This window comes from Mus caroli, unplaced genomic scaffold, assembly GCF_978045245.1.
Source record: "Mus caroli unplaced genomic scaffold, Mus_caroli_1 scaffold_11, whole genome shotgun sequence".
Taxonomy (NCBI): Eukaryota; Metazoa; Chordata; class Mammalia; order Rodentia; family Muridae; genus Mus; species Mus caroli.
This window is the reverse complement of record NW_028227266.1, coordinates 22,318,263-22,340,659: the sequence shown is the minus strand read 5'-3', so window position 1 is coordinate 22,340,659 and position 22,397 is coordinate 22,318,263. Positions and strand designations below refer to the sequence as shown.

The 22,397-nt window shown below is 37.2% G+C and overlaps 1 protein-coding gene across 1 annotated transcript in view; it reads right to left on the bottom strand.

The window, feature by feature from the left end:
- The window catches only part of Septin7 (septin 7), a 47,140-nt gene extending 25,022 nt beyond the window's left edge, over positions 1–22,118 (bottom strand). Inside the window, exons 1-3 of the mRNA XM_029481203.2 lie at positions 22,100–22,118; positions 20,816–20,918; positions 8,623–8,729 (exon numbers count right to left, since the gene is read on the bottom strand). Of these exons, the coding sequence (XP_029337063.1) occupies positions 8,623–8,729; positions 20,816–20,825 (117 nt within the window). The 5' untranslated portion in view covers positions 20,826–20,918; positions 22,100–22,118. The remainder of the gene's footprint in view (positions 1–8,622; positions 8,730–20,815; positions 20,919–22,099) is intronic.
- Between the last annotated feature and the right edge of the window lie 279 nt (positions 22,119–22,397).

The following is a 22,397-nucleotide window of genomic DNA, read 5'->3' as shown; positions in this document are numbered from 1 at the left end:
CCTTAGGCCAACAGAGAAGTGAAGAATTAATCTCATTCAAGTGAGACTTTCACTTGAATCAAAACCACTGAGGAACAGTGATCTATCTCAGAATCAGTTTTCTATTAAACTACTTAATAATCTCCAAGCCTTTGAATGTCAACCAATCTCTCCCCGAAAACACAAGGCTCCTATAAATATAACATTCAGGAAAGAACTGATATTGTGGTATTATTTATTAAAGTTTCACTCCTTGGGTATAACACAGGAGAGAATTTTTCTTTACTTTCATTTTCTGACAACTGGAAATGCTAAAAACAAAACAAAACAAAAGCAAACAAACAAAAAACCCTTCAGGTCACCAAAGTCACAGATATTTGCTTTTCAAAACTCCAGAATTGGTTTATATGTATGAAATGTGATATAATAATTGTATATTAATTCTCTCTATTGAGTCAATTTATTACTTTAAGGATAGATCATCTATTAGACTACTAGATTGTGGGGAGGCCAACAGGCTGCAAAAAATGATCACATTCTTGCTGTACTCGGACCTCTTGAAAGATGCTCCCTGGGAGTAAATGAGCAAAAGTTTTACCTTCCTAAATAAATCCTAGCTGGGAAGACACCTGTAAGGTTTAAAATGTAAAGGATTCATATTTAGATAAAGAACTACTGGAAATGAGGAAGAAAAATAGGAAATATTAAAATGACCAAAGCAGTCCAATGACACCTAAACAGCCAGCTGGGAAAGCAGACATCCTCAACCTTACTGAACATGGAAGACAACACATGAAAGCAATGAATGCCTTTTGTCTTTACACATACACATTTTACTCATATTAGTATGAGTAAAAAACAGAAACCTAAATGTTTATTCAAAAATAAAAAGCTCTAATATATTTTTATAAAATATTCCCCAGCAATGAGTCAGAACAAGTACAACCAGCTGCAAATGTAGTTACTCACTGACCCAGAAGCTGGTTACCTACGTAAACCTGTGTGAAAATCCATAATACTTATCCTTAAGTTTGTGCCCTTTTATCTCAAAAAGTGTTTTCATGATAATAAAAGTATTATCAGAACAAAACTGAGTAAAAAGATCAAAGGGAAAATAGAACATGTAATGTAGAATTTAAGTGATGGCAATTTCTTATGAACCCTACTTATCAGATATTTCTACAACTTATATATAATAAACCATGAATATTTTACTGAATGTTTTGTCATATACCATGTTAAACTAGATACATATGTGTTAAAAATCTCAAAATTACATGTTAATATTTTCATCTAAATATATAAAGAGCTAAAAATGAGGAGTGGAGAGATAAGTCAGTAAAGTACCTGGCACACAAGCAAAAGGGCCAGATTGTGATTCTCCAAAATCTATGTAAAAAAGCCAGCCAGGTGCAGCAGCAGTGTGCATTTACAATCTCAATGCAAGGCAGTGGAGACAGGAATACCTCTGAGGTTCACAGCCAACACTGCCTAAGCAGCAAGCTCCCAGCCAGTGGAAGACATGTCTCAAAAAACAAGGTTGATAGTTCCTAAGGGTTAGTACCTGAGATTGTCATTTAACAAAATAAACCAGAAGAAAGCTGTTCATTTATAAAATTGAAAGTGTGTTGTCATTTGTAAAGTAGTAGTAAAGTTATTAATCCATTTATGAAGAACTGATTAGTATTCAACTAACAGTCATTAAACACCTACAGCATACGTGTTTGTGTGTATGTGTGTATGAAAAGGGAGTTGACACACTGCAGCTTGGAGGAGAAACTTTTCTCTTCCATTTATTTATTACATCATCTCAGGGCACAATACAGTCTGTTTCAACTGCTGCATTTGTAAAATGAGATATTACTACCACCTTCCACATGAAGTTGTAAGACAAAGAATCAAACAGATGAATTAACATTCACAGCATTTACAGTAGTAGCTAGAAGATGAGAACAGTGACTCTCTAAGTGTTAGATTTTATTATTGATGTAGATCTGGAATTAGTTACCTACAAGATGAGAACAATAATGAACACTTAAAAAATTATCTGACCTTTTGTAGGTCTATGATAATATCTAGCATATTATTTTATACTAAATAAATCTGCAATTAGAAGTCTATTCTGCAGAGCTCATTAAAAATTTCCAAGTTTCCTAATCTTGAATATTACAAAGTATATAAAAATATAAGTTTTTGTTCTTTAGAATTAGAATCTTCACTCTTCCTGTCTGACCAACACCGGGGTGGCTGGGGCACGGGGTCGGCTGACACCCGCCAACTACCCACTACACCTGCCACAGGATCTTGAGACTTCTGGTGAGTGGAACACAGCTTCTGCTCCAGACCAATCGAACGGGACCTGAGACTACATTAGTTAGGGAAGCAGAAAACCGGCCTGACTGGGGCCACAAGCCTCTTCCGGTCTGACCAGCACCAGGGTAGCTAGGGCACAGGGTCAGCTGACACCCGCCAGCTACCCAGGACACCCGCCACAGGATTTTAAGACTTCTGGAGAGTGGAACACAATATCTGCTCCAATCTTTAAACAGTGACAACGACAACAACTAACCCCAGAGATTACCAAATGGCGAAAGGTAAACGTAATAATCTTACTAACAGAAACCAAGACCACTCACCATCATCAGAACCCAGCACTCCCACTTCGCCCAGTCCAGGGCACGCCAACACACAGGAGAAGCTAGACCCGGATCTAAAAGCATATCTCATGATGATGGTAGAGGACATCAAGAAGGACTTTAATAACACACTTAAAGAAATAGAGGAGAACACTGCTAAAAAGGTGGAAGACATTAAAGAGGAAGCACAAAAATCACTTAAAGAATTGCAGGAGAACACTGCTAAACAGGTAGAAGACATTAAAGAGGAAGCACAAAAATCACTTAAAGAATTGCAGGAAAACCAGACCAAACAAGTGATGGAATTGAATAAAACCATCCAAGACCTAAAAAGGGAAGTAGAGACAATGAAGAAAACCCAAATTGAGGCAACGCTGGAGATAGAAACCCTAGGAAAGAAATCTGGAACCATAGATGCGAGCATCAGCAACAGAATACAAAAGATGGAAGAGAGAATCTCAGGTGCAGAAGACTCCATAGAGAACATTGGCACGACAATCAAAGAAAATACAAAATCCAAAAAGATCCTAACTTAAAACATCCAGGAAATCCAGGACAAAATGAGAAGACCAAACCTACGGATAACAGGAGTAGATGAGAATGAAGATTTTCAACTCAAAGGACCAGCAAATATCTTCAACAAAATTATAGAAGAAAACTTCTCGAACCTAAAGAAAGAGATGCCCATGAACATACAAGAAGCTTACAGAACTCCAAATACACTGGACCAGAAAAGAAATTCCTTCTGACACATAATAATCAGAACAACAAATGCACTAAATAAAGATAGAATACTAAAAGCAGTAAGGGAAAAAGGTCAAGTAACATATAAAGGCAAGCCTATCAGAATTACACCGAATTTTTCACCAGAGACTATGAAAGCCAGAAGGGCCTGGACAGATGTTATACAGAAACTAAGAGAACACAATTTCCAGCCCAGGCTACTATACCCAGACAAACTCTCAATTAACATAGATGGAGAAACCAAAGTATTCCACGACAAAACCAAATTCACACATTATCTTTCCACGAATCCAGCCCTTCAAAGGATAATAACAGAAAAAAACCAATACAAGGACGGAAACCACGTCCTAGAAAAAGCAAGAAGGTAATCCCTCAACAAACCTAAAAGAAGACAGCCACAAGAACAGAACACCAACTCTAACAACAAAAATAAAAGGAAGCAACAATTACTTCTCCCTAATATCTCTTAATATCAATGGACTCAACTCCCCAATAAAAAGACATAGACTTACAGACTGGCTACACAAACAGGACCTAACATTTTGCTGCTTACAGGAAACTCATCTCAGAGAAAAAGATAGACACTACCTCAGAATGAAAGGCTGGAAAACAATTTTCCAAGCAAATGGTAGGAAGAAACAAGCTGGAGTAGCCATTATAATATCTGATAAGATTGACTTCCAACCCAAAGTCATCAAAAAAGACAAGGAAGGGCACTTCCTTCTCATCAAAGGTAAAATCCTCCAAGAGGAACTATCAATTCTGAATATCTATGCTCCAAATACAAGGGCAGCTACATTCATTAAAGATACTTTAGTAAAGCTCAAAGCACACATTGCACCTCACACAATAGAGGGAGATTTCAACACACCACTTTCACCAAGGGACAGATCATGGAAGCAGAAACTAACCAGGGACACAGTGAAACTAACAGAGGTTATGAAACAAATGAATCTGACAGATATCTACAGAACATTTTATCCTAAAACAAAAGGATATACCTTTTTCACAGCACCTCATGGTACCTTCTCCAAAATTGACCACATAATTGGTCACAAAACAAGCCTCAACATATACAAAAATATTGAAATTGTCCCATGCATCCTATCAGATCACCATGGACTAAGACTGATATTCAATAACAAAATAAATAATAGAAAGCCAACACACACGTGGAAACTAAACAACACTCTTCTCAATGATACCTTGGTCAAGGAAGGAATAAAGAAAGAAATTAAGGACTTTCTGGAGTTTAATGAAAATGAAGCCACAACATACCCAAACTTATGGGACACATTGAAAGCATTTCTAAGAGGAAAACTCATAGCTCTGAGTGCCTCCAAAAAGAAACTAGAGAGAGCACACATTAGCAGCTTGACAACACACCTAAAAGCTCTGGAACGAAAGGAAGCAAATTCACCCAAGAGGAGTAGACGGCAAGAAATAATCAAACTCAGGGGTGAAATCAACCAAGTGGAAACAAGAAGAACAATTCAAAGAATCAACCAATCGAGGAGCTGGTTCTTTGAGAAAATCAACAAGATAGATAAACCCTTAGCCAGACTCACTAGAGGCCATAGGGAAAGTACTCTAATTAACAAAATCAGAAATGAAAAGGGAGACATAACAACAGACCCTGAAGAAATCCAAAACACCATCAGTTCCTTCTACAAAAGGCTATACTCAACAAAACTGGAGAACCTGGATGAAATGGACAAGTTTCTAGACAGATACCAGGTACCAAAGTTAAATCAAGATCAGGTTAATGATCTAAACAGTCCCATATCCCCTAAAGAAAAAGAAGCAGTCATTAATAGTCTCCCAACCAAAAAAAGGCCAGGACCAGATGGGTTTAGTGCAGAGTTCTATCAAACCTTCAAAGAAGATCTAATCCCAGTTCTTCACAAACTATTCCACAAAATAGAATCAGAAGGTACTCTACCCAACTCATTCTATGAAGCCACAATTACTCTGATACCTAAACCACATAAAGACCCAACAAAAATAGAGAACTTCAGACCAATTTCCCTTATGAATATTGATGCAAAAATCCTCAATAAAGTTCTCGCTAACCGAATTCAAGAACACATCAAAACAATCATCCATCCTGACCAAGTAGGTTTCATCCCAGGGATGCAAGGATGGTTCAATATATGAAAATCCATCAATGTAATCCATTATATAAACAAACTCAAAGACAAAAACCACATGATCATCTCGTTAGATGCTGAAAAATCATTTGACAAAATCCAACACCCATTCATGATAAAAGTCTTGGAAAGATCAGGAATTCAAGGCCCATACCTAACCATGATAAAAGCAATATACAGCAAACCAGTAGCCAACATCAAAGTAAATGGTGAGAAGCTGGAAGAAATCCCACTAAAATCAGGGACTAGACAAGGCTGCCCACTCTCTCCCTACCTATTCAACATTGTACTTGAAGTCCTAGCCAGAGCAATTAGAAAACAAAAGGAGATCAAGGGGATACAAATCGGAAAAGAAGTCAAAATATCGCTTTTTGCAGATGATATGATAGTATACATAAGTGACCCTAAAAATTCCACCAGAGAACTCCTAAGCCTGATAAATAGCTTCGGTGAAGTAGCTGGATATAAAATTAACTCAAGCAACTCAATGGCCTTTCTGTACACAAAGGATAAATAGGCAGAGAAGGAAATTAGGGAAACAACACCCTTCTCAATAGTCACAAACAATATAAAATACCTTGGCGTGACTCTAACTAAGGAAGTGAAAGATCTGTATGACAAGAACTTCAAGTCCCTGAAGAAAGAAATGAAAGAAGATCTCAGAAGATGGAAAGACCTCCCATGCTCATGGATTGGCAGGAGAAACATTGTAAAAATGGCTATCTTACCATAAGCAATCTACAGATTCAATGCAATCCCCATCAAAATTCCAACTCAATTCTTCAACGAATTAGAAAGGGCAATCTGCAAATTCATCTGGAACAACAAAAAACCTAGGATAGCAAAAACTCTTCTCAAGGATAAAAGAACCTCTGGTGGAATCACCATGCCGGACCTAAAGCTGTACTACAGAGCAATTGTGATAAAAACTGCATGGTACTGGTATAACGACAGACAAGTAGACCAATGGAACAGAATTGAAGACCCTGAGATCAACCCACATACCTATGGTCACTTGATCTTTGACAAGGGAGCAAAAACCATCCAGTGGAAAAAAGACAGCATTTTCAACAAATGGTGCTGGCACAACTGGTGGTTATCATGTAGAAGAATGCGAATTGATCCATTCCTATCTCCTTGTACCAAGGTCAAATCTAAGTGGATTAAGGAACTCCACATAAAACCAGAGACACTGAAACTTATAGAGGAGAAAGTAGGGAAAAGCCTCGAAGATATGGGTACAGGGGAAAAATTCCTGAATAGAACAGCAAAGGCTTGTGCTGTAAGATCGAGAATCGATAAATGGGACCTCATAAAGTTGCAAAGCTTCTGCAAGGCAAAAGACACCGTCAATAAGACAAAAAGACCACCAACAGATTGGGAAAGGATCTTTACCTATCCTAAAACAGATAGGGGACTAATATCCAATATATATAAAGAACTCAAGAAGGTGGACTCCAGAAAATCAAATAACCCCGTTAAAAAATGGGGCTCAGAACTGAACAAAGAATTCTCACCTGAGGAATACCGAATGGCAGAGAAGAACCTGAAATAATGTTCAACATCCTTAATCATCAGGGAAATGCAAATCAAAACAACCCTGAGATTCCACCTCACACCAGTCAGAATGGCTAAGATGAAAAATTCAGGTGACAGCAGATGCTGTCGAGGATGTGGAGAAAGAGGAACACTCCTTCATTGTTGGTGGGATTGCAAGCTGGTACAACCACTCTGGAAATCAGTCTGGCGGTTCCTCAGATAATTGGACATAGTACTACTGGAAGATCCAGCATTACTTCTCCTGGGCATATACCCAGAAGATGCTCCAACCGGTAAGAAGGACACATGCTCCACTATGTTCATAGCAGCCTTATTTATAATAGCCAGAAGCTGGAAAGAACCTAGATGTTCCTCAACAGAGGAATGGATAGAGAAAATGTGGTACATTTACACAATGGAGTACTACTCAGCAATTAAAAACAATGAATTTATGAAATTCTTAGGCAAAAGGATGGACCTGGAGGGCATCATCCTGAGTGAGGTAACCCAGTCACAAAAGAGCACACATGATATGCACTCACTGATAAGCAGATAAGAGCCCAGAAACTTAGACTACCCAAAGTACAATTTGCAAAACACATGAAACTCAAGAAGAAAGAAGACCAAAGTGTGGACACTTTGCTCCTTCTTAGAATTGGGAACAAAATACCCATGGAAGGAATTACAGAGACAAAGTTTAGAGCTGAGACAGTAGAAAGGACCATCCAGAGACTGCCCCACCTGGGGATCCATCCCATAAACAACCACCAAACCCAGACACTATTGCATATGCCAGCAAGATTTTGCTGGCTGGACCCTGATATAGCTCTCTCTTGTGAGGCCATGCCAGTGCCTGGCAAATACAGAAATGGATGCTCATAGTCATCTACTGGATGGAACACAGGTCCCCTAAAGAAGGAGCTAGAGAAAATACCCAAGGAGCTAAAGGGGTCGGCAACCCTAGAGGAGGATCAACAATATGAACTAACCAGTACCCCACAGAACTGTGTCTCTAGTTGCATATGTAGCAGAGGATGGCCTAGTCAGCCATCAATGGGAGGAGAGGCCCTTGGTCTTGCGAAGACCATATGCCCCAATACAGGAAAATGCCAGGGCCAGGAAGTGGGAGTGGGTGGGTTGGGGAGCAGGGCCAGGGGAGGGTATAGGGGACTTTGGGGATAACATTTGAAGTGTAAATGAAGAAAATATCTAGTTTTTAAAAAAGAAGTGAAAAAAAAAGAAATTGCATTCTAAATTTTATTTATTATTACTGGTTAAAGCTTAGTCATATGTGCAAAGTGAATATCATAATGGACAACACAACTCCACGGTTATAACTAGATCACAATGCAATTTCTAGGAGGGTTGCTGGGATAATTATGGCAGTCAAAATAATTCTTCTGATCAGCTATATATATGTTTTTGGTTTTAATTTAGTTAAGTCATGTTTACTACTTTCCACTTAAGGTCAAATATGAATCTACTTCTAGACACCAAATAAAAGTTCTACCACTACTTTGTTCTATGTCAACATAACTCTAGTTTATATTAGTTAACAACAATAACATATATACCTGTACAGTCTTTTTGATTCTATGAGAAGGTCCTGGATACTCTGGAGAATACAAATCTGTGAGGAATAATGAGTTGATTAATGTCGACTTTCCCAGTCCAGATTCACCTAAAATAAATAGAAGAAAAAAATCTGTCAAACTTAAACTGTTTTATACAATGACTAAAATGCTAGAACTTCACTAGTTAGTGACATTCAAAACTACACTATAAAGATTTCATATTGGGACCAAAGAGATGGTCCAGCCATCAAAGGCTAGGTTCATGATCACAAACACTAAGACTCCATATTAGAAAAAATAGTTTTTAATTTTTTCCTTTTATTTATTCTCCTCTCATATAACATATCCCAACCACAGCCTCCCTCCCCTCCCCTCCTCCCACTTTCCCCTGCCTCTAATGGTCCTCCATTTCTCTTCAGAAAAGATCAGGGCTCAGAAAAAATACTTTTGTCCTCAGTTTCACACATTAAGTGATGGCTAAGGCAGTCAGCTTGATAGAATCTTGAATCACCTAGGAAACAAATTTCCAGCTTCTTTAGAGTAGCCACTGGGTATGAATGTGAGGGATTATTTTGATTTGGGTAATATAAATGGGAAAACCCATTTTTAAAGAATGGGGGCTGAGGGGAGGAGACAGCAATGCCTGGGGGTAAGGTCCTTGATTACATAAAAGAAGCTAGCTGAGAGCAAGCAATCAACTTTCTCTGGTTCTTGACTGGGTATGTGACCAGCTGCCTCAAGTGTCTGACACCAGCCTTTCCCTGCTACAAGAGACCCTTGTGTACAAAGTACACCCTTCTGATGTTGCTTTTGTCTGGGTATTTTATCACAGCCACAGGAAAAGTAAAACACTGACCAAATAAGATCCACACTATCAACGGTTTTTAAAATAAATGTTTAATAATTTAGCACCCATATCCCATCACCTTTCAAAGAAACATATCTAATACTGTAACTGACACATTTAACAGAAAAATATTTTAGCAGCCAAAGGCAATCACTTTAAGAAACAAAAAAGATTAGTTAGCTTATATATCACCACCTCACAGTGAAATAAGAAGTAAAAGTACTAATCTTTATTACAGATAATAATGAATGATAAAAGAAATCTGGGACTAGAAAGACAGCTTAGTAGTCGTTAAGAGTACACACTGTTCTTGGGAAGGAACTGAATTAGGTTGCCAGCACCTATTTCAGACAGCTCACAACTGTCTGAAACTCCAGTTCCAGGTGATCCAGCTCCTCTAGCCTCAATGGACACATGCACTTCCATGCGCATGCTCAACAAAGAGGAAACAGAGCTACAGCATGATGTCTACTGTGATCACACAGTCTTCAGTTTTTTATGTCCAGTATATGCTACCAAGCATACAGTTCATTTTTGCCAAAAACATACAAGGTTAAAATGTATAAAACATAATGATCAATGTAATAGTTAATGCATTTTTTAAATCACTGAATTTACAACAATAACAGGCATGTTTTGAGTAAATAACATTTATACATGCAGGCTGTGTTCTGTTTATAATATCTCAAAAAATAATTAAGATTCTTTAAGTTATAAGATATCCAGAGAACAAATAGCAGAATGGTGCAAGTTCTTCACTAACATTTATACGTGAATTTTTCTAGAGTCAAATAAATAAAAAGCATTGTATAGTTGCATGGTATCTATAAAGAAGTCACTTTAGACATAAGACATAGACATAGACAGGTTAGAAAGACACTCCATGCAAAAGAGGTAGAACAGTCACGCTATATCATACAAAATAGAAGTTAAAAAAAACTATCAAGACAGTCAGAAAAGAACTTTCTATGCTGATAAAAGTTATCAACTCACAAAGATATGACACTTATAAACACACATCAATTCATAAAGATGTAACACTTATATACCAAATAACATAATGTCAAGGAATGCAAAGGAAACAATGATAACAGTGGAGAAATAAATAGTTCTATAACAATAGTTGAACATTGCAGTCATAGAACAACTAGATCAGCAAAAATCTAAGGAATCAATAAGATCTAAACTATATTATGAACAAAACAGACCTAACAATACAGATTAAAACATTGAACTCAGTATGATAACACACATTTTTCTCTACTATAAAGTAAAACATTATTTCAGGAATGACTAAAAGTCTTTATATGTCTTTTTTTTAAAAAAATGGAAACAATTTCTTTTTTGTGGTGCCTCCCAGGTGCCATGAGCTGTCAAAAGGTCACTCAAGTGGATGATGTACAAGCTCCATCCGTTCTATGAGAAGCACACGGCCACAGAAGTGGCTGCTGATGCTCTGGATGAAGAGTTGGGTTGGTCTGAATCAGCGGCTTTCCCATGAATCAAGGAATCTTGACTGACAACAGAGTGTACCTCCTGTTGAGTAAGAGGTGTTCTGTGGTAGATTAGGAGAACTGGAGAGAGGAAGCACAAATCTGTTTGCAGATGAATTGTAGATTCCAATCTAAATGTTCTCAACTTGAATATTGTTGGACCAAAAAAAAAAAAAAAGGAGATAAGGATATTCCAGACCTGACAGATGGTACTGTTCCTTGTTAGTTACGGATTAAAAGAGCTAGCAGGACAGTGAAAACTTGTCAATGTCTCTTAAAAAGATAGTCACCAATATACTGTCAGAAAGACCTAAAACAAAGATTTAGCTAAGAAGCCCAGGATCAAAACACCCATGATTCAGCATCTTGTTACCCTGAGTGTCCTGCAACACAAATGCCAACATATTGCTCTGAAGAAACAATGCACTAAAAAAACCAGGAGACTGCAGAATGTGCTAAACTTCTGACCAAGAGAATGAAGGAAGTCAAAGAAAAGCGCCAACAGATTGCCAAGAGATGAAAGCTGTCCTCACTGAGAGATTCTACTTCTAAGTCTAAGTCTAGTCAAAATAAGTCTTTAAGAGTAGCAATCAGATCTTAAAGTTAAACACTACACAACTACATGCACATACACAAACATCTAAAAAGAAAAAATGATTCTAAGTATCAAAGCAACATATACAAAGTAAGGCATTAAACTGATTTCAGATTACATTATAGGACTACTGAGAAGCAGATACACAGAAGAGAAAGCTCAGAAATATAATTATGAAATAATTAATTGTATGGCCAATTGGTTTTCAGCAAAGAACATAAATGAGAAAAAACACAATGGGAAGAATAGCTCCTTCAATAAACAGTGTTAAAGAAACTGAATGTCAAAATGCAAAATTGATATTACAAAATTCAATTCAAAATTAGAGATTTAAGTATAAGACCTGAAACTGTAAAATCACAGGAAGAAGCAAAGCAAACTGGTAAGTGAAGTATATCTCAGCAATTACTGGGTTCTCAGGTTAGGGTTTAAAAGCACAGACATCCAACTAGGGATGGGAAATAAACAGGACAAGATTACATCAAACTAAAAACTTCTACATAGAATGGCAGAGGTCGGGGGTGGTCAAAATGGGACAAAATATCTGGAACACTCATACAACACCCACAGGTCAGAAGATGGCATCAGATCCCCTTGTAGATGGTTGTGAGTCACCATGTGGTTACTGGGAATTAAACTCAGAACTTCTGGAAGAGCACCCAGTGCTCTTAAACCGCTAAGCCATCTTACCAGCCCTAACTTTTAGTTTTCTTATCCTCATTTCTTTCTTATTTCTAATTGATCTAACATAATATTTTGCTCAAAATAATAGAAACAATATATTCAACTATGTATTTTGTGTACACCTTATGTTCATATGTCTACGTGTACATATGTTTATATACAAGTGAAACAGATTAACATAGAACAGACAACCTAGAGAAACCAAGAGTCAGCCAATCTCACACAGAAATAAAGGTATATTCCAGAGTAAAAGTTATTCCCACAAGTGGTACTGAAACAACTACATGTGTTATAACCGACTATTCATAAACCAGTAAAAAGTGAATCTCCACATGTGTCACACCTTTCACAAAAAAAAAAAAAAATAGATCATAGTCCGATTTGAAAATGCAAAAACAGGAGATAGCATAAAAGTAAACCTAGATGTCCCTGACATAGCAATGACTAAGAACACTAAAGGTAGAGCTCATGAAAAGGAACCACTGATAAACTAGACTTTATTAAAATCAAACACTTCAGTTCTGTGAAAGGCACTATTTATAGAATGAAAAGACAGAAAACATGCACATGTGCGCACACACACCTCTCCCTACCTGATACAGGACTGATGTACTATTATCAAAAAAACATATATGGACTCTTTACAATTGGTCAAAGTACCCAATACTTTGATACATTACTACATAAGACACACAAGTGCCAAATAAGTATAAGACTATTTTATATGTCAGTAAGGAAACGTAAATGAAAATGTAAGATATAGTTCAACACCTATTAGGTTGTTCAAATTAAGAACACTGACAAAATAAAATGCTGAAAACTATGTGGAGTAATAGAACTGATAGAAACAATCACTCATTGCTTCTGTGAATGCGTAAGAGTGTAGTCATTGGGAAGTCAGTTTTATGACTTCTTGAGAAAAATACTTTAATCATGTAGATAGAGTAATCATACATGCAAGTAAAAAACTAGTGTCTAAGACAAAAATCTCCACAACTTTTATAATTGTCCAAAATTAGAAGAAATCAAGATTTTTTTTTAGTAAAAGAGATAAACAATGACACATCTAAAAAATAGAATATTATTTGGCACCATAAACAAAGGTCATTTGAACACATGTGCGTACACACACAACAGAACTTTTTTTTAAAGAAAGAAATTCTAGTATATAGAAGATACTATGTAAGATTATGGCAACATTTGAACATAGCTAGTGGGAATGGATTCTAATGAAGGCATCAAAACTACCAGTTAATTTAAGTTAAACAGCTAAATACTGTTTATAAGAAAATAACAAACCATCTTTTAAATGGACTAAATCTGACTGGCTCTGTCCAGAAAGCTATACTTCACTAGAGAATAGAAGCATAATAGTTATTTCCCAATGTTTGTATTTAAAGAAATTCAACTAAAGCCCAAATTAAAGCCTAATCAATCATTTAACCTATTAATTGTCCTAACATCCCTGATCTTTTTCTCCACTTCATCCATAGTTCTGAATCTTAAAATTAAGTCACGAAGCCGGGCAGTGGTGACGCATACCTTTAATCCCAGCACTTTGGAGGCAGAAGCAGGCAGATTTCTGAGTTCAAGGCCAGCCTGTCTACCAGGATAGCCAGGGCTATACAGAAAAACCCTGTATCGAAAAAAAAAAAAAATTAAGTTATGAAAATGTACTAATAAAAAGGGGCTTAAGACTGAGCCAGAGGAGATCAAGGACACCACAAGGGACCTGCAGGGTAAATTAACCTGGGCCCATGGGAGCTGACAAAGACTGAACTGCCAACCAAAGAGCATGCACGGGTGGAACCTAGATCCTCTACACATTTGTAGCAGACATGCAGCTTGGTCTCAGATATCTCAGTGTGTGTGTGTGTGGGTGGGGTGGGGGGTGCTGTCTCTGACTCTGTTGCCTGCCATTGGATCCCCTTTCCCCTACATGGACTGCATGGTTGGGCCTCAGTGGGAGAGGATGTGCTTAGTCTTGGTGGGTTTGGATGTCCCAAGGTGGGGTGGTACCCAGGGGGGCTTCTCTTTCTCTGAGCAGAAGTGGAGGGGGTAGTGGGAAGAGGGATTTGTAAGGGCAGGGCTTGGAGGAAAGGAAGGAGGGCGCTGCAATCAGGATATAGATAAAAAAAAAATCAAGTATTAGAAAAAAAGACTGACATCAGATTCATAGCTTTATAAGACACATTCCTTCTGCAATATATAATATATAATATATATATATAATATATAATATATAATGTATGTATTATTATGTGTATGTATTATGTGTATGTATACAGTGTTCAATATGTACATGTATTCAGTCTGTTTCTGTTATTAACATGCATTTAGAGGCTCTTTTAATAATGAGTATACTAATACTCAGTTGTGAAGCCAGTCTATCTAGAGACTTCCTGATTGCAAATCTTTGCTTAATAATGAATTAAAAACCAGTATCAAGCTGCAGAGTTAGACATTGACTCAAACATATGTATTACATAGAAATGTATCTGATATTTATTTATTTATTTACAGGGCTTTTTCCTTTTGGACCAGATATGAGATTTACTACTAAACACGATTTAATGAGGCGGAGAATTTGGCATCGTGGGAGCTTTCACACCCAGTCACTTTGTTTAGGGGACTGCAAAAAGAGATGCCATCAAGAATGAGACATTTCTCACTAAACACAGAAGTAAACTGCTTCATTATATGACAAACCTGACATTGGTTCTTGGTAGTTTTAATAATGGAGTTTTGCTTTTGCTTTGTTTGAGACAGTGTCTCACTATGTAGCCTGGGCTGGCCTGGAACACAAAGGCCTGCCTCAGCCTTCTACTACATCACCACACCCAGCCCGATACTGGTTTTTAATTTTTTTATTAGGTATTTTCTTCATTTACATTTCAAATGCTATCCCCTTTCCTAGTTTTCTCTCCTAAAATCCCCTATACCCTCTCCCCTTCCCCTGCTCCCCAACCCATTCACTCCAGGTTCCAGACCCTGGCATTTCCCTGTACCAGAGCACATAATCTTCGCAAGATGAAGGGCCTCTCCTCCCATTGATGGCCGACTAGGCCATCCTCTGCTACATATGCAGCTAGAGACACAAGCTGTGGAGGTACTGGTTAGTTCATATTGTTGTTCCTCCTATAGGGTTGCAGACCCCTTCAGCTCCTTGGGTACTTTCTCTAACTCCTTCATTGGGGACCCTGTGTTCCATCCAATAGATGACTGTGGGCATCCACTTCTGTATTTGCCAAGCACTGGCATATATAACTCTCTCTCAAGAGAGAGCTATAACAGGGTCCTGTCAGTAAAATCTTGTTGGCATATTCAGTAGTGTCTGGGTTTGGTGGTTGTTTATGGGATGGACCCCCGGGTGGGGCAGTCTCTGGATGGTCATTCCTTCAGTCTCAGCTCCGAATTAATTAATTAATTAATTTAATTAATTTTAAGCAAAGATTTGCAATGATAAATTCTCTAGAATTTATCACTGTATTCAACTGTATTCACTGGCTTCACTGTATTCAACTGAGTATTAATATATACTTATTATTCTCAAAAGAGCCTTTACATGGATGTTAACAGTCAGAAAAAGACTGCATTTGCATCCATGAACAGAAGCAAGCTAAATACCTCAATTTCATCTCTGAAATGGTTACTATAGATTGTGACTTAACATACATAATAAACATGTGCCTGACACAAAAATTATGAAAAGGTGGTGTGATTGGTAACCTTGGTTACCAATTTGGTTATCAATTTGATTGGATCTGAAATCAACTAAGAAATAGGAAATAGGAAATAGGAAAATATGTGAGAGTCATCCTAAAAAGGATTAGCTGAGAAGAAATCCCTCCAGGGTGAGCAGCACTTCTCTGGAGTAGGCCAAGTAGAAAGAAGTTTGGGGGAAATGCTTGTGCTTTGCCTGCACTACTGAGTCATCTACAGGTAGGTGCTTACACCCTGAGGCAGCTAGACTCTTTCACTGACACTGGAACATAGATGGATTAACAACCAGGTTTCCCATTTCTCCAGCGTGCACATAGCTGCTGTTGAACAACCCAATTAAACTCATGGAGGCAAATCTAGTAAACCCTCTGTAATATAGATCACTGTTGACAGAAAAATAGACAGATAGATAGGCAGAGATAGAGACAGAGACAGAGAGAGACAGAGAGAGAGTTAGAGCTCCGCATTGGCCTGTTCCTCTAACTAGTCACTTATTTTCTCTTCAATCCCTACCTCAATTCTATTCTCAAAAAAGGACTTCTGAACTTTTAAACGTTATGATTCTTATTATTATACTTCTACTTCTATTACCTGGAGACAGCATATCTTTTTATGTTCATTTTTTTCTAATACAAATTATAAGCTACTTTGAAGGACAAAGCATGAAATTGCATGCCATGCCTCTTTGACATAAAGATGTTAAAATTAATGACTAAACAAACATTTCTGAAAAGATTATTAATTTAAGTCTCCCCACCATCACCACCCACACAAAGTAAAATATTTTGTAAAGAAATCACCATTTAAAATTCTCATTTTATGTCAATCTAAGAAGTAAAATGGTTCTGGATTTAGATTTCAAAAATGAGAACCCAGCTCATAAAGAACATCTTGCAGTTTTTAAGAAAAGAATATTATATTAGATGGATTCAGCTTCCTATGAGTTACAGACATAATGCTTTCTATGGCTTACAAATAATAATAATAATAATAATGCTGTTAGCCTCATCCTAAGGCCTGAAAGTTAGGATCTGAAAGTTAGGATCACTAATGGAGATATTTATTTGGGGATAGTTAGGCACAACACTATATAGATAAAAAAGCTTTAGTCCCTACATACACTTACTATACAAATATAATTAAAATAATATTCAAGGAGCAGTGGAAAATAAAATATTAAACCTGTTTTTGTTTATCCTTAGTTAAGACTTTATCATGAAGAGGGAAAAAAATATATTATAGGTGGGTATAATTCTAACTCAAGGATTGAACAGGCATAAGCAGAAGGACCAATTCAATATCATAATCTGCTACTGCCCTTGTCGGTTTTTGTCAACCTGACACAAGCTAGGGGAGGGTCAACAGGGAAAAGAGAGGAATTTAAATTGAGAAAATGTCTCCATCAGACTGTCCCACAGGCAAGTCTGTGGAGCAGTTTCTTCATTAATGACTGATACAGGAGAGCACAGCCCACTGTGGGTAGTACCAAGCCTGGCATATGAACGGACCTCAACTATATAAGAAAACAATCTAACAAGCCATGAGGAGCAAGCCAGTAAACAGTATTCCTTCATAGCCTCTACTTCAGTTCCTGCCTTCACTTCCTTTCATGAGAAACTAAGCTGTAAGAAACCCTCTTCTCCTCCAAGTTTGTGGGGTTTTTTTTTTGTCTTGCCTTTTGACCATGGTGATTATTACAAGCAACAGAAAGCAAACTAGAACTGCTACAGAGTACATTCATGGCCATCCTCCCATATTAGAAACACTATGGCAGGAACAGCAAACAAGTTGCATTTTAGTAGAGGATTCCTCAGTAAAGCTCATAAATAAGATCCACTAAGAGACTTAATGCTTCCTCTAAAGAGAATCAGGATCAGATGACTTTAGTCTACTCAAACATACCCTGGCTCCTGCTTCCCACCCCCACCAAAAACATAGGAAAATAACACAATATAGCCTTGATCCTCAGATACTGTGTTGGTAATTTGGGGGGGGGGGGGGCGAGTAGAGAGGAGGGGATCTAAAAGGCAGGGACCTCAACTGAGAAAAGGCCTCTATCAAATCTGTGGGGCACTTTCTTGATTAATGATTGATATAGGAGGCTCCAGCCCAATGGGCAGTGCCACCTCTAGGAAAGTAGTCCTGGGATGGGTGTTTCCCCTTAAATAAAGGCAAGCTGGCTGGGCATGACGGTGCATGCCTTTAATGCCAGCACTTGGGAGGCAGAAGCTGGCAGATCTCTGAGTTCGAGGCTAGCCTGGTCTACAGAGTAAGTGCCATGATAGCCAGGGCTATACAAAGTACATTATGTTGCTTTGATGAAACACCATGACCAAAGCAACTTAAGAGTTTACCTGGGTTTATGGTTCCAGAAGATTAGAGTCTCGTGAGAGCAGGGAAATCATGGCAGTAGGCATAGCTGGAGCAGCAAGCTGAGAGCCCACATTTTGAATCACAAACATAAAACAGAGAGCCAACTGGGAATATGGTAAGGCCTGCTGCCAGTGATAAGGTCTTCCAGGAAAGCTACACCTTCCAGCCTGCCCCAAACAGCACCATAGAGACTATAGAGGAAATCTTATTCAAACAACCAGACATTCTACTAAAACACATTCAAATGCTATTCTTTAAACTAAAATCCTAATGTAAAAACTTTTAAGAGTTCTCTTAGTGTCTTGGGGTTTTACTGATATGAAGAGGCACCATAAGCAAGGCATCTCTTATAAAGGAAAACATTTTGTTTGGGGTGGGCTAATAATTTCGTAGGTTTAGTCCATTATCATCACGGCAGGAAACGTGGCAGCATCCAGGCAGACATGGTGCTAAATAAGGAGCTGAGAGTTCTACATCTTGATCCTCCACAGGCAGCAGAAGGGGACTAAGTTCCACAATGAGCAAGCCTGATCACAGGAAACTTCAAAGTCTGTCCACACAGTGACACACTTTTCTCCAACAAGGCTCCTAACAGTGCTACTTGCTATGGTCCAAGCATTCAACCATGAGTCTATGGGGACCACACCTATTCAAACCACCACACTTAGTGACTCACACTGTCTATAGTTTATCATTTAAAATCACTAACATCTCTTAAAAGTAAGATGCAGTGTTTCTTTACTTATAATTATCAGGTTGTCAAATTATAGAAGAAAAGGTAAACTTGACTCTATCCACCTATCTAGGCTCACCTCTGCTCCAAAGCTACATCTACACTACTTCTACCCAGACAGAATCAATCAAGTTAACCAACTGTCTCAGTTACTGTTCTGTTGCTATGATAAAAACCACACAACCAAGGCAACTTTGAAAACAAAGAATTTATTTAGGCTTACAAGTTCCGGGAGGGTAAGAATCCATCATGGCAGGGAGGCAAGGCAGCTGAGGTAGGAAACTGAGAGCTTGCATTCTTAACTACAAGCATGAAGCTTACAGAGCAAGTAGAGGCTGTAAACTCTCAAAGTCTGATCCCAGTGACTTCTTCCTCCAGTAAGGCCATACCACCCAAACCTCCCCAAACAGTGCCATACCAGCCACTGGGAAATAAATGTTCAAATATGAGGGACATTTTCACTCAAACCACTACACCAACACTATTAAGGATAAAATTGTAATGTTTTAACTACATCAACTATTATAATAAATCCAACTTCCAAAATGCAAAAAAAAATTAACCAATAGGGAAAAAATGTAATTGAGAAAAATACTGTTCCCTTCAGTAAAGAGTATTTCAATTAAGTCTAGTAACTTAATATAAACATGTGGTAAAACATGATTAGCAAAACAATATACACTTTACACTGTCTAGGTCCAGCATGGACTCAATTTCATCCATTGTTCTGCTTTCACCTTAAAACAGGAGCAAGGAAATATAACCAATTTCCTTTACACTCATGATCTTAGGCTTTTAAATCAACCTCAAGTGGAAATAGTCACTTGAAAATAAGAATGCCTTTGAATATACTCAACTTACCCGGGGTAAAAATACACACTGTTTCTTTATATATAATGACATTAACCAACCTATATTCAAAATAACCTTTAATGATACTTCAAATGGATTATAGATTAGTGTTCAGACTGAATTAGAAAACAAGGAGAATAACATTTCCCCACAATATCCACACAATGAATGTAAATCGGAAGATAATCATTTGAATTATGACATTTTAATACACCTTTCTTTCCAAAATTCAAAGCAAATAATTGCTGAACGTAAGTGCTCATGTGACACAACTCCACTGAAGGTGATCAGCCAGAGGACAAACATCCTCTAGTAGTAAGCACCACTTGGTGGCTTTCCTTTAGTAATCACTCGGAGAGACTACTCAACAGCTAACGCCCATCATTTCTCAGTTCTCAACTTTTACCAAAGGAAGGAGATAGAGGAGATACAAACCCTATTATGCAATAGCTGTATTTTTAAATGTTTGCACATGAGATAAAATACAACATGCATTCACTGTAATTTGAGGGTTTTTTTATTATTTATTTATTTATTTATTTATTTATTTTTGGTCCTTTTGAGACAGGGTTTCTTTGTATAGCCATGACTGTGCTGGAACTCACTTTGTAGACCAGGCTGGCCTTATTTATTTATTTATTTATTTATTTATTTATTTATTTATTTATTTTTGGTCTTTTTGAGACAGGGTTTTTTCTCTGTATAGCCCTGGCTGTCCTGGAACTCACTTTGTAGACCAGGCTGGCCTCAAACTCAAAAATCCACCTGCCTCTGCCTCCCGAGTGCTGGGATTAAAGGCGTGCGGCACCACGCCCGGCTGAGATATTATTTTTAAATTTATCCGAAAATGATTAAAAAGAGCAGAACTCCATATTAGTAAGAAATCATCTCACCTACTACCATAAGAGTGAATTCAAATCCTCTTTTCACGGATTTTCTGTACACTTGATTTGGGAGGTTGGCAAATCCCACATAGCCCTCAAGGTTCTTCGGTTGCTGTGGAGGTAAGAGAAACATGTGACTCATGCATCCACGCTGTCACAGTATGTACATTCCCCACATTCACCTATTTTTTTTTAATTACACAAACTATTCTTCATAGCAAATCAAATAGCTTATATTATCATCAATGAAAGCACTAATTGCAAAAGGTACAGGATAAATTAAACATGACTTGAAAATAAAATGATTATTAAAACCCAGGGACGAAGGATTAATGAAGCCTATTTCAGAGCAAAGACAGTAAGTTAGTAACAAGAACTGACCAACAAACTAAAGCAACAAAATAATGAAGTTTTAACCACAAAAAAATTCAAATCCCCTTAAATGTGTATAATGAGAGCCTTTGCTCAAACTAATTTCCACACTATGTGTTCCTTTAAATTCTCTTGACTCATGCAATAAAATAAATATTTGTGCTTAAAGCACCTCTTTTCCATAAATCTTGAAGGTTTTCAAAATCAATGTAATCTCAGGCCCATTGTATCATTTCAAGATTACCCATGATCTTGCTACTTCCATCTTCATGAAATGAAATAATGCATTCAAAATAAACTATAATTATGTCAGCTATATGGAGTTGTGATTCTTTGATGACCTAAACAATCATTTCACAAGTAATTTTTAAAAATTTAATTCTAAATTGGTCGAGTAAGCCTAATTCTTAATTGAAGAACTGATGAAAACTACTGTTCATAGTTACACTATGGAGTGAGTAGAGACTTACTGGTTAGTTTTACTTCAGAAATAGTCTTACTCATATTTAAATATAGTCGCAAATACTCTCAAGAGGTATAAACATCATCTAAGTTTCTGACACTGATTTCAATTCCAATGGTAAAACAACTCTTGATAGCAAAGCATTACTCCAACACATCTGGATTTAAATGGTCTACACTTTTTATTTATATGTAAGCCACAACTTCCATGCCTTCCAACATAAGCTAACTTTTAATCCAAATACTGGAGACCCAAGTAGCCAGTTAAATTAAAAGCTAATTTTGAACTTATTTAGGAGCCTAATAAGAATATAGTATTTTAAAGTTAAGTATTACAAGTACAGCTAAAACTATATTTTAAAATTTAAGTTTCCTTAAAGGTCATATTTCATCTAATTACAAGTTAAAATGAACTTAGACTATAGACAAGACTTTGTATAAATTACATAGTATACTCACAGCTACTTTGTAATGGAAACATTCCCATCATTCCAATGTTCCAGATTCCAACAGAACAAATTCACAGAAGACAGCAAGTGAAGAATTCCACATTGTAATGGCACATTCAGTCCAAACAGGAGTAGCAGATCCATTGCAGCATAGCAAAATACAGAAAAATAAAAGTTACTTACATGTAACTCAACAAGTTAAAAGTAAATTAATAAATTAAATTGGAGACAGACTCATATGCATGTACCAGTAATATTCTCACATTTTCAGTCTTAACTTTTAATAAAAGTCCAGTTACTATACTATG